Genomic DNA, 13,127 nt, shown 5'->3' on the forward strand with positions numbered 1-13,127 from the left:
TGGTTTTACATTGTATTTAACTTACATCAAACTAATAATTAATTGTTATTAATAATGTTAATATTAAAATAAATATGTTTTTTATATCAAATATTGCAATAAATTATTATTTTATTGATATTTGTTATTTTATTCAAAAAAACTTCACTTTATTTCATTAGTAGACAAATAAATACAAAAAACATTTTAAAAAAATGATAAACTGAATAGAAATATTTCGAATAGTACCTAATTCCCGCCATTTTTTTTTTTAAATAGTTTATTGTAAGTGCCTTCCTCCAGAGGGCTTTTTGGACAACATTTCAGTGCAGTAGAGTTGCCTATCTATTTATGTAATAAATTATAATCTGTGTTTCAGAAAATTAACCAGCAAGTAGCCCCAACTACGATGGAGGGAAATTTATGTGCTACTAAGAGCAGGAGCTTAAAGTTAGTTCATATAAGGGTTTTTCATTTAAAAAGAGATTATTTTTTGTTCCGGACAAATGTCAATCGAGTAAAGATATAATAAGATAAAATAAATGTAAAATATTTAAATTTTCTTTAGTTGAATAGTTTCGTGACAATTGTCACAATCACTTTTTGCTAAAACCTAGTGGAGTGTGTTTCTTAGATGTCAAATATCATTTGTAAAGTGTGAGATAGTTACGCAAATGTTTCTATTTGTTAATATAAACAATAAATCGATAATTAAATGAAACGTTACATGTAACAATTGGCTTAAAATATTGATAAATAGGCAACTTGTATTACGTGTATGTTTTAAATATGTAAGAGTTTTTCGATTAATTGACAAACAGTCAGCCATGAAAAATGAGTCAACTTTTACATAGACAGTTTTATTTAATTAACAATTTATTATTTATTAACGAATTGTACGTTTACGAATAGTATTTGACTTCTAATGAAAGATATCTTTTAGCAAAAAAATGAGTGATTTATTTCGTTTTTCCTAATTTGTTACATCTTTGATTTGTATATATACACTGTGAGCTGTACCATCCGTATTACAAAGTTTTTTTTAAGGCGCAGTTCTTCACAAATTGTGAACTTCTGTTTCTGATATGGCCGGTTCTAAATTGTTTTTTGTATTTGAACAAATCATGAATATGTATATACCTATATACTCGTGTTTACCCCGCATGTGATATTAGAATAAGAATATAATTAAAGAGAGTAGAAAATATTCCATTTTTGTACATATCATAAATCCGTGATAATATATCATCTTATCATAATTATCAACAAATTTGTTTGATCTTTGATGACGTCATTTAAATAGTGCAGGTGCCAGTAGGGGCTCTTTGGACGCTTTGGAAGTAACATTGTAACGCCCTTTACTGACAGGATAGTTGCTGAATCGTCTCAATTAAAATTCTTCTTTTAAGTTAACGTGTGACAGTTACCAAAAATTTCTGCATTAATTTATTTGCAGCCACTTGATTGAATCGACATGATTTTTTGCATAGGTAGTGGTAGTTTAGGGGTAAGAAAATGACATGGGCTAATTTTTATCCCGAAAAAATGCACGGTTCCTATGAGATATCATACAGGAACTGTGTTTTTTTAAATGGTTTTGTAAAAGTTCGTGAAATAGATTTTTATCGCATTTTTTTCAAAAAGGCTTGATTAATTTACACAACACCACCCTCTTTTTATCGCGGGATTTATAGTAAAATTATATGAAAAAGGACTTTAGACTTTTTACTTTAGGACAGTTAAATCTTATTGATCTAAAAGACAAAATCTTATGAGACCCATACGATTGCGATTTTTGTAAAATTTTGATATTTATGTCTTAACTGTCCAATACAAAAATAAAATTATGGAATGAAAATGATACAAATATCCAGTTCAAATATTATTTTAATCAAGCGGATATATAAACCCACTCCAACTTCTCTTCGTTGACCTCAGATACAGTGCATAAGTTTTCATTTTTGGAGAAATATGAACAAAAATTGGTAGTTGCTTAAGACAAACTTAAACACATAATATCAAAAACAGAACTAATTCAGTTCAGTTTATGAGATAAAAATTGTCCAAATAATACGTAAATACATACCAGAAGAAGAACTAATTCAGACTTTTAGTTCATGAGATAAAAATTGTCAAATTTGTTATGATTAAAACAGTAAATGCTTTCTTATGTATGGTAACTATTTCAGTAATTTAATCTTAACATTGAAAAAGCAGTGAACATACTTAATGTATGTTACCATTTTGGATTTTGCAAATAAGGTAAACTTTTGGTGACATAAAATTTACATCCGTAATATTAGTTCAATATAACAAATTTGAGCCTTCTTGTAAAAAAAAATTTTACTATAAATTAGGATTTGCGCACAATGAAAACTGTTTTCAAGGCTACAAACCAATATCGCTAAATGCTATAGCATTTATACAGTCTTTTAATCGCAAACAGAAAAAATTAATAAAATTCAATTTATTTATCAGCCTTAACCAACAATGTTTGGTTTGAAGGCTCAAATTTTTTTTATTGATAGACTTTCGTATCTATAAAAAAGTCTAGAAAAATTGAAGTGTTGCAAATGCATTTTTTGGCTGCCATCTTGGAAAAATATTAAGGTATTCTAAGATTTTCCACATTAAAAAACTTATTGTGTCTAATTTTAAAATAATTCTCCGAAGAGAAAATAAAATGAACAATGAAGAACAACAATACCTAGGTATAATTAATTTATTTTCCATGATGAAATTATCAATGCTAATGTTTTTGGAAAATAAAGGATAAACATTAAATGAAAACTAACTCTTTTATGATATAATAACATTTTTTTCTTCGAAATCTTTAAACAAATTATATCTAGAAAAAAAGATAAATAAATATATAGCCACGTGCTTTTCTTATTTTACCCATAATTGATGTAAAACGTGAATAATTGGATTTTATGTTATACCAGTCGTTACCCGCTGCACTATAGCAATATATTCTGAATTTAAGTTCTGTGGAAAGCGAGGGAGGATTTGTATGCCTACGTTAACTTTTCCAATCAGAATTTATTATAATTTGTAGCTTTGTAAGAACCAAATATTGGTCATACGTTTCTATGTTTAACGGTAAAATCATGAGAATGACTTTAAAAACAGGAATATTTGATAGCATAAATCTTTCAGAATAAAACTATTTTGGAGTAGAAAAATGCTAAGGCAGGTTTTTTATTAAACATTATTACTTAGGAGTGTAATTTAATTAAAGTATTATTCTTAAAAGTAGAAATATTTTAAAATAGAATTATTTAAAAGTAGTTTTAATTAAGTAAGAAAATTGTGCAGTCGAAAAGTTTTGACATAGAAAAATAAAAAATAGAATTCTTGTTCTGCACTTTTTTAAAATGGAAATTAAGTTTTTTTTTGGGATAAATTAACTTCGATAATTTCATATACATATAATAAATATATCTCATACATTTTTATATTGCTTATTCAATTTGGTTATAGGTAATTTACTACTTGTTAGTTGCATCCCTACATCAATGTTACTTTAATATGTATAAATAATTGTAATATTTTATTTATATTTTGTACAAGAAGTTTCATTTAATTTAATTTTCTACCTGGATTTTACCAAAGATCAAAAAGGGACTTACTAATTATCTTATTGTTATTTGAGACACTAGGTCCCAAATATTATGAATTATGATAAAAGAATAAGAAATAAATATTCAAGTCCAATCTGTACTATATGCAGTAATGTAATATAATTTATAAATATAATAAAAACTAAATGAAACCCGTAAAAAATGAACGTTACAGTCTTAACCAATATCCTTATCTTTTTGGCTTCATTTAATGCTAAATATAAACTCTCAAACTTTCACTAAAGTTCATAATTATTTATTTTTATCGCCATTTTACAAAGTTAAAATCTTAGAATCTATAGTACCTAGCCTAAACTTTACCTATAATATAATCATCTTATTAAATAAATACATTAGAAATATACAAACACTTTTAATCGTTTCTTACCTGGAAAAATCTTATATAAAAACCGTTGATACCAAAATTTAACCTAAATGGACGGATAGCCATTACTAAAACTAGAAAACCTTTAAGAAAATATATAAAATTTAGATAACACCGAATCAATTGTCATCAGCAATTGTCAAGTGCCATGAGGTATCTTTTTCTGAAGAGCAACGTACGCTTGTACGTTGTAGGATGATTTCGAAATAGTTTGAGTGAAAGCTCGGATTGTGGGGTGCCCACTTTCTATATGGAAAACTTCATCCGGATATCGTAGAGGGCACTTACGAAATCGTCCAAAGACAACGGAACTATGTGGGCCATAAATAAATTAATGGCTTTCCGAAAAGGAAGCCTGTTGAAATTTCGGTAATAATGGTCGGTTTCCAACTGAGCAAAGGTTTTAAATAAATAATGAAGAGTATAGATAAAAAATGTTTTGATTATGGACTGGAATTGATGTAAAAGAAACCAATAGAGCCATGAATTGTACGGACATCGGATATTTTAGGAACTAGACTGTTATCAAAAAGCTCTCCATAACATTGATCAAATTTTTTTTTTGTTATTTTTAAACCGAAGAAAAAAAAATTAACATCATAATAAAAAGTAATCATCAGAATATGTCTTAAATAAAACTATGAGTGATAATAAAATTATTGACATTCATTTAAAACAGTTTTATGAGACTACATCTTTACCAATTTTTTTGTTGTTGTTGTTTGAAAAATCAAGTGTTTATTCTTCATAAAGTGTGCGATTATTAGTGCAGCGGAGTATTGAAATTCTTTTACACATCTGCTTGCCAAAGTGTATAACCGTTAATTTGAACAAAGACTCAACAAGGTAGAATATTTTATACAGTGTGTTCAGCGATTATGCTTAGCAAGATTAAATTTAATTTTTCAATAAAGAGGAATGGTCCGCAGTACGTATATACTTGAGATATCTTTGGTAGTGGCTTCATTAAGAAAATGTTCTCTTTTGGATTTTTAATGGGACTGCCACCTCAATGTTCGGGGATGTCGGGAGATAAACCAAAACTAGAATTATCGAATTTATCTGAATATGAAACAAATAATAAAAAAATATCATTATTTACTATACACTGGAAGATTCATGTTGATAGCGGGAGTTACTACACAATTTCTGGAGTCTTCCGTTCAAATCTAGAGATGTGACAACGCTAATTCCTAATTTTCAAACAAAAAAAAATTTCACGTTCCTAGGGAAAAAGTTTGATTGAAAGTTGAAATTGAATAACAATGAGATAATTATTTTTCCTAAAAACACTCCGACGGCGGCGTGTAAACATGTTACTATTGACAAAGAAACATGTTATTATGATTACTAGATTCAAATTTTACCGAAGTTTTGTCCTAAATACGTTATGCTAAGCCTACATTGCTGCCTTAAGTTCGAAAGTTCTATCTCCAAAAAAACAGAATTTTACTGTAAATAAGAAAAACAAATTTCTTCAATCTGCATAAAATTTTAATTTTTTCAAATCCTTTTGATGTGCAAGTTATTTTACTGTCCATAACTTCGTGATTCTGAGCTTTCTTTATTTTTAGACAGATTTGCTAACTCTAAAAGTATTTGGATGAAATGATTGAAGTTAGAATCTTTTAAATAATTACGACAATACAAGCATCTGGTCTATAGGGACATGGTTACCGCCGATGTGTTTTTAGTCTTCGTTAGAAAAAACTGATGATTTATGTAGCGCGTCGGACATCCCTAAATTGATACTATTAATGAATGCCAGACAAACAGGTTTATTAATTTATTATTCAAATATATCTTCTCCCATTTTATACCATTTTGGGTTACGTACTATGGATCATTTTTTCGTTAACGATAATGAATCAAAAATCATTGCCACATTGAAATTTTTTTGGTAAATGTTCACTTTTTAACTACAGCTTCGCAGATGTTTTGGGGGGGGGGGTTGATGATAAAATTGGCCAACATATTCGATTAGGCATTAACCACTGGTTACCACTCATTCAAAGTTATGAAAGCTGATCGATAACATATTACTGCTATAATGTAATATAATTTATACGAATTTTTTTGAGCAGTGGCCGATGGCTAACTCTAGCGGAAATATTTTCAACAAAATCTTTTTAATAAATAATTAGCCTTTCATTTAACAGCCTAGCCTTTTTAATAAACAGTGACGATCAACTAGTGCCCTGTACGATATTCAGCCATTAAACCAAACAACTAAGCAAATCACTTGGATCAATAACGTTTAAGTACTTGCCTAGCCTAGTCATTTAAATTTAGTTACACTTTCTGCTACCTAGCGTTTAAACCCACACACTGCCAGTATGACGTCGACAAGGGAATATAGTTTTGAGTGGGATATTCACCTTTTAGTTTCTTCTTGCCAATTTTATCTCTGAACACACTGTAACAAAAAAGAAGAATTTAGACCAAAATTTACACACATTAATAATAATTATAAATTATGAAAAATTAAAAATTTTTTTAATCTCTATTTAACAAATATTTAGTTATTGATTGAAACACCACACAAAAATATATAATTATTCAAAATGGATACATTAAATATAAATAATAAAATTACAAATAATACTAATAATTTACAAATAAAAAATAATACAAAAGAAAATAATATTGAAATAATGAATACAATTATTGAGAAGAATATAATACCAACAAGTAATAATACATCAATTGAAACATTAAATGATTTAATATATGCGTTACATCAAGTATTTGAAAGTAATTCGGTGAATATTGATTATGTTAGTTATTTAATGAAATCGTATAAATCAAATTCAGTTGATTGGAAAAAATTTGCGAAATTTGATCGTTATAGGTAAGTGTACATTTTTAAAAAGTTTTTTTTAAATATTTGTTTACAATTATATCTAATATCTATTCTATTTGCATAATTTCACTTTGAAATTATTAAAGATTGTAAGTACCTGTACAGGTGATTTAAAAAAAATTTCCAACTGATTTTTTCAAGAAAAGTTTTCACCAAGAAAAGTTTTGAACAGAAAATTCTCAAAATGATCATTTTTGTACACATTCTTATTTTTATCGAAAAAGAAGTAATTCAGATCTACAAATTTTTCTTCCTAAACTATTTCTAAATTTCTATATTTATTATTCGCCTCAATCCGATTAATAGAAGCAGAGATATTCAAGAAAACGTCTCCAAAGAAAATAATGTAGAAATAAATTGGCCCAAAACCACGTGCAGAAGGTCGTGCGGATAGTTTCGGAATCGGAAAATTCCTTTTTTCTAGTTTTTACAACGCAAAAAACCTATTAAAAAAAAAAAGCATTCTCCCAAAAATTTCGGAATTGATTATCAAAATCCGGTAGATTTATCCCATTATAATGGATAGTTCTACTAAAAAAAGCAAAGTTGACTGTCATTTGACCCGGAAGGTGTCCTCGGAAAATATGGCTATACACATTTTCTTCTTCCCCCTCTAAAAAGAAGAAGACGCCTATTTTACCGTTTCATGATATAATTAAATTCGTTTTTGAAAAAGCCAGTATATTGTTTTATACAAAATGATTCTGAATCACTAGATCCCTATTTTTACCTTGTGACGGGGGAGTGCTTAAATTGTGGAGAAAAATCGATGCATACGTGCAAACACTTGACTAAATAATTGTAGTGATTTAATATTGAAAAACTTGTTGTTATTTAGTCTATACATAGACATTATTATTGCAAAATAAGTTAATTTATAATTGTTATATTTTGTTAAACATTTTCTCCGAATACATAGACTTATGTACTGTATCGAGGGTCAATAGGGAGGGTTGGATTGTGTTAGCATGACGGATTTTTTTGGGCCTTTAGTAGTATTTTGTTTCTGGCGTACCACATAGTAAGAGTTAATAACTATTCCTGTTATATTTGGGTATCTCCAGCGGTCTCACGTAGTTCAAAAGAGCTGAAATTTGATATATAATAGGTTGGCTGATAAGTCCCCGGTCTGACACATAAATGGCGTCGCTAGTATTAAATGCATATTATTTTTATATAGTACCAACCTTCAAATGATTCGTGTCAAAATTTGACGTCTGTAAGTCAATTAGTTTGTGAGATAGAGCGTCTTTTGTGAAGCAACTTTTGTTATTGTGAAAAAAATGGAAAAAAAGGAATTTCGTGTTTTGATAAAATACTGTTTTCTGAAGGGAAAAAATACAGTGGAAGCAAAAACTTGGCTTGATAATGAGTTTCCGGACTCTGTATTTTTTCCCTTCAGAAAACAGTATTTTATCAAAACACGAAATTCCATTTTTTCCATTTTTTTCACAATAACAAAAGTTGCTTCACAAAAGACGCTCTATCTCACAAACTAATTGACTTACAGACGTCAAATTTTGACACGAATCATTTGAAGGTTGGTACTATATAAAAATAATATGCATTTAATACTAGCGACGCCATCTATGTGTCAGACCGGGGACTTATCAGCCAACCTGTAGGGCTGAATACATAGTTGGATCAGTGTTATAAGGCCATTATTGATTTCAGAAATTCGGAAGGAATTTGCATAGAGAAAAACGATTTTCTTATGACTTTGTGCATGTGTGCAGCCCCAAAATTTTTTGTAGGTTGAAATTTTGCCAATGACGTGCCTCTTGAGGGTGTTAACTTTTCAATATCTCCTCCCTTTGTTTATGCCACACAAAATCATATTTATTCGTAGTTAAAATGTTGCACACATCCACTGCTCCATAAAAATTTAGTTAGAGAGTTGAAAATTTTTATACAAGTTGAGTTTTGGGGGTAGCAACTCAGTCCCTCGACAATCTATTTTTAAGCAGTTTTGTTAGAAAACATTTTTTAGCAAAATATAAAAATCTAACTTCATTAAAAAGTATCTAACAGCAAGAAACATGAAATGAAGGGGAAATATGATTTTAGTGATGAACCTTTGCTACTCACAAGTTGACCTATACAGAAGACACGATATAATAATAGAATCTTTGTTAAATATTATTATCCTGAAAAAAATTTAATAATAATAATTAACATGCGTAAGAATACAAACGTGATAATTATTAAAATGTAATAAATTTTCCTTTCACAATTAAGAAAAAAATATTTTTGACATCATATATTAATTTATTATTATCAGTTTTGGAACTACAAAAATAAAACAAACATTTTTATTGATTTATCATGTGTGTCTTATTATTCCATTATCTTAATTCTTTTCATTCATAAATATTTTTTTAAAAATAATTGTAATGCTCGGCGTTGGCCGAGTAAATTCAACAAATTTCTAGAAAATTCTGTTATGCTTTCAAAATGACATAAAATTTAACGTTTTAACTTTCACAGATTGTTCTATTTGAGACGCTCTCTAATATTCATAAAGTTCTCGAACGTTTCAAAGTTTTCTAGAAATTTTCTTGCACTAAGTATTAAAATAAGTAATTAAATTACACTTTCTTTACTTCCCGTCGCTTCCACCATTTGTTAAAAAATTATTTTCACTATTCTTTCACTGATTTAATACTTTTTCACTCATCTATTGTGCACTCGAAATCGTTACCAACCATTGTACCAAATAATTGCGGAAAAAATTTGACCCAAGTGATAGAGCTCTGCTGCTAACGGGGTATCTGAAATTCAGCCGTCTTAAAATAAGCCTACGAAATCGTTGTCAACCGTTGTACCAAATAAATGAGGAAAAAATTTGACCCAAGTGATAGAGCTCTGCTGCTAACGGGATTTTTTTAATCAAAAATTTATTTTGAAAAGTGTACCATCTAGTTAAAAAATAATATCCGAAAATAATAATTAATGATTAATTTATTATTTATTTACGTATTTAAATTAATGATTACACTATAAACATGATTTCATCATTAATTTATTAAATGATAAAGGCCAAAAAATATTATTATAATATATTTGAAAACTAATAATAATAATTTTATTATTGTTTTATTTTATTTAGGTATACAAGAAATTTAGTGGACGAAGGAAATGGAAAATTTAATTTGATGCTACTTTGTTGGGGTGAAGGTCATGGGTCTGCCATACATGATCATGCGAACGCTCATTGTTTTATGAAAGTGCTCCAAGGAGAACTTGAAGAGGTGAAGCATTTTTTATTTCATCTACTTACTTTTTATATTTATTACCACATATCAAGGAATAATAAGTTTAGTCCCAAGTTTGTAATTATACCATGTATATATGAAATATATATCAAGGTATATTAAGTTTAGAACCAAGTTTGTAATTTTGATGCTATGAACAAATTTTTGGTATAGGTGTTCATTAAATAATCTAATTATTCCATTTCCGATTGTCTGTCCGCCTGTTTGTCGACACGATAACCCAAAAATGAAAAGAGATATTAAGCTGAATTTTTACGGCGTACTCAGGACATAAAAAGTGAGGTGGAGTTCGTAAATGAGCAACATAGGTCAATTGGGTCTTGCAAATCGTCAATCTTGTAAAAATAAACTTTTGTTTGAAACATTTTTTTGTAAACATCACTGTTTATGCGTGAAGGCGAAAATTAGACCAAAACTTTGGTGTCCATTTTCTCCAAAACTATAAAAGATGGGGAGTTGAAATTTGCAAGAACCACTTCTCAAGTTATTGATAATATTTTACCTTTCTTTTACCTTGCGCAGACTTGCCCCACCTATGAATGCCAGTGAGACTAATCAATCTTTCCCTAGAAAACTGTGATAGACAATTCTTTTAAGCTATATAACTAGATGGGTCAAGTCCGTGATGTAAATGTGTCACCAACTCTTGGATTATATATTATTATAAAAGATAAACACATAAATTCAATTGCAAATAAATATTATTTTAATAAAAATGTATGTAAAAATAATAATTACAAATGTAATAGGTACGTTTTAGTTGGCCAGAGAAAGTACTAGAAAATGACAATACCGACATCAACGATGAAAGTAGTGCATTACAAGAAATTTCAAGAAGTAGACTTGAATTAAACAATGTCTGCTATATAAATGGTAAGAAGTTTTTTGTTTTATTTGATAAGAGATAACATTTCATCATAAATTAATTTTCAAACTGCTTAAAGATAAATGAAAAGTTCAAAGACAAAAAATGTTCCTTTTGTAAAATAAATTTTTTATTTGAAATGAAACCAGCAGTACTTTAGTTAAAACTAGTTAATCGGATTCTTCATTCTTATCTTGTTCATTGGTGCTCTGAGAAAAATGGTAAGAAAAGGTAAAGAACTGCAGAATAACATATAGCAAATAAATAAAGATAAATGATTGTTATCCGGCTATTTGACTGAACAATTTCCTTTTATTATCCGGGATAAAATGTAAAAAGTAAATCATAAGATATACAAAACTTTATATAGTAAATATTTTAAAATTTTGTCAATTTTAGGGCGTTAAGACGGTTAAATGAATTTCTAAAAGTACCCCCTTAAAAATGTTTTTCCGAATCCAAAATAAATACAGCCTAAGATGCAATATTAAAATTTTTCTTTAAATTTAGATACAATGGGACTACACCGTGTTGAAAATCCTTCACATTCAAATGTTGCAATAAGTTTACACTTATATTGTCCACCGTTCGATGCTTGTCATATATTTAATCAACAAACTGGAAAAAAAACTGTCAGCCAAGTAACATTCTGGTCCAAATTTGGTAGCAGACGAAACCGGGTAAGACGTTTTATCTATAACCCATTAGTACTAATTATTATAGGATTACTGCAAAAATATAAGATCTACCAATTGAAAGAACTGTGGCAATAGCTAGGTTGAGTATGTGAAGGAAAAGGTGTCGGGAGACCAGGTTTTGCTGGTCTTTATTTGGCTTCCCCGGAATTTCCTACGGGATCCCTAGCAGTTGCCCACTCTGCCTAATGGTTAATCCAGTCCTGCCTACTTCCACCAAGGACTATAAATTAACAATTTCGATACGTTTGGCCAGATTTTATTGACCTAAAAATTTTATACTTGCGAAAGTTTAACTAAAATGATTGTTTTGGGTGGAATTTATTTAGAATTTAGAAGAACCTAATTAAACTGAATATTTTGCTAACTTATTTTTCGATATATTTTTTAGGATATCCAAGCAAATCGTGAACCTGAAGATAATTAAATACATGGAAGTAACACCAAACACTTTTGTCCAGAAACTTCAATTAATTATATCTTGAATTTTGTATAATTATTTATTTTTGTATAATAATAAAAATTGTTATTGATAGTGTATTTTTATTAATAAAAATTAACATAAAAAAAATAAAATTTCTTTAAACTATCAAATTAAAATATTTATCTTAAATAAAATTAATATGCTGCCATGCCACGCCATTCAAATTTTTTTTTGTTATTAAATGTTTAATAATTTCTACAAAAAATTTTCCATTTGCAATTTAAGTTCATTTATAATATTTTAAAGTTGTAAATATCAATATTAAAAAAAATAAAACATATTTTGAGGTTGATAATATAGGATAAAATGTGGCATAGGGTTATCATTTCAAAGGTTAAAATGAACATAATTTTATTGTAATTACTAAAAATTATAATGTTTTTAATTATAGATAATATTTATTAAATTTTATTTATTAATTTTTACAATTCAGGTACACAATTATTAACTCATTTTTAATTGGGATATATCAATAATTCATCGTGAATATAATTTTTTATTTTATAAAGCAAAAATAAAAAATTAATCTAATCCGAGAAATTGAAGATTCAATATTTTGAAATCCTTTGATCTGGCGGATAAATGAATGTGATTTTCGTTATTTTTGGGTCAAATTAACCCTAGAAAGTGATTTTCATTGAAATCGGCCACATAAATTATTTTTTCAAATTTCGAAATTTTTCCAAGAGGTACCCCTTAAGAAAAATAGCAAATATTCGAGAAAATTTATTGATCTCCGATTTTGATAAAAACATGGTTTTAGACTAATTTGGTCACGGCGAAAACGACGCGGATAGTTAAAATACGATCCGATTAACAGTTTTCAAGATATGACTGTCGTATCTCCGGGACTCCAAATCCGAGGAATTGAAGATCTAATATTTTGAAATCCATTGGTCTGGCGGATACATGAATGTAATTTTCGTTATTTTTGGGTCAAATTAACCCTAGAAACTGA

At 28.3% G+C, this 13,127-nt stretch overlaps 1 protein-coding gene across 1 annotated transcript; it reads left to right on the forward strand.

The window, feature by feature from the left end:
* The first annotated feature begins 6,624 nt into the window (after positions 1-6,624).
* On the forward strand, positions 6,625-12,178 carry LOC123300292 (cysteine dioxygenase type 1). Its single transcript, XM_044882844.1, has 5 exons — positions 6,625-6,838; positions 9,960-10,101; positions 10,875-10,998; positions 11,501-11,670; positions 12,077-12,178. The coding sequence occupies exons 1-5, from the start codon at positions 6,642-6,644 to the stop codon at positions 12,110-12,112; spliced, it is 669 nt and encodes a 222-aa protein (XP_044738779.1). The 5' UTR covers positions 6,625-6,641; the 3' UTR covers positions 12,113-12,178.
* The last annotated feature ends 949 nt before the right edge of the window (positions 12,179-13,127 follow it).

Source organism: Chrysoperla carnea, chromosome 5 (genome assembly GCF_905475395.1).
Source record: "Chrysoperla carnea chromosome 5, inChrCarn1.1, whole genome shotgun sequence".
Taxonomy (NCBI): domain Eukaryota; kingdom Metazoa; phylum Arthropoda; class Insecta; order Neuroptera; family Chrysopidae; genus Chrysoperla; species Chrysoperla carnea.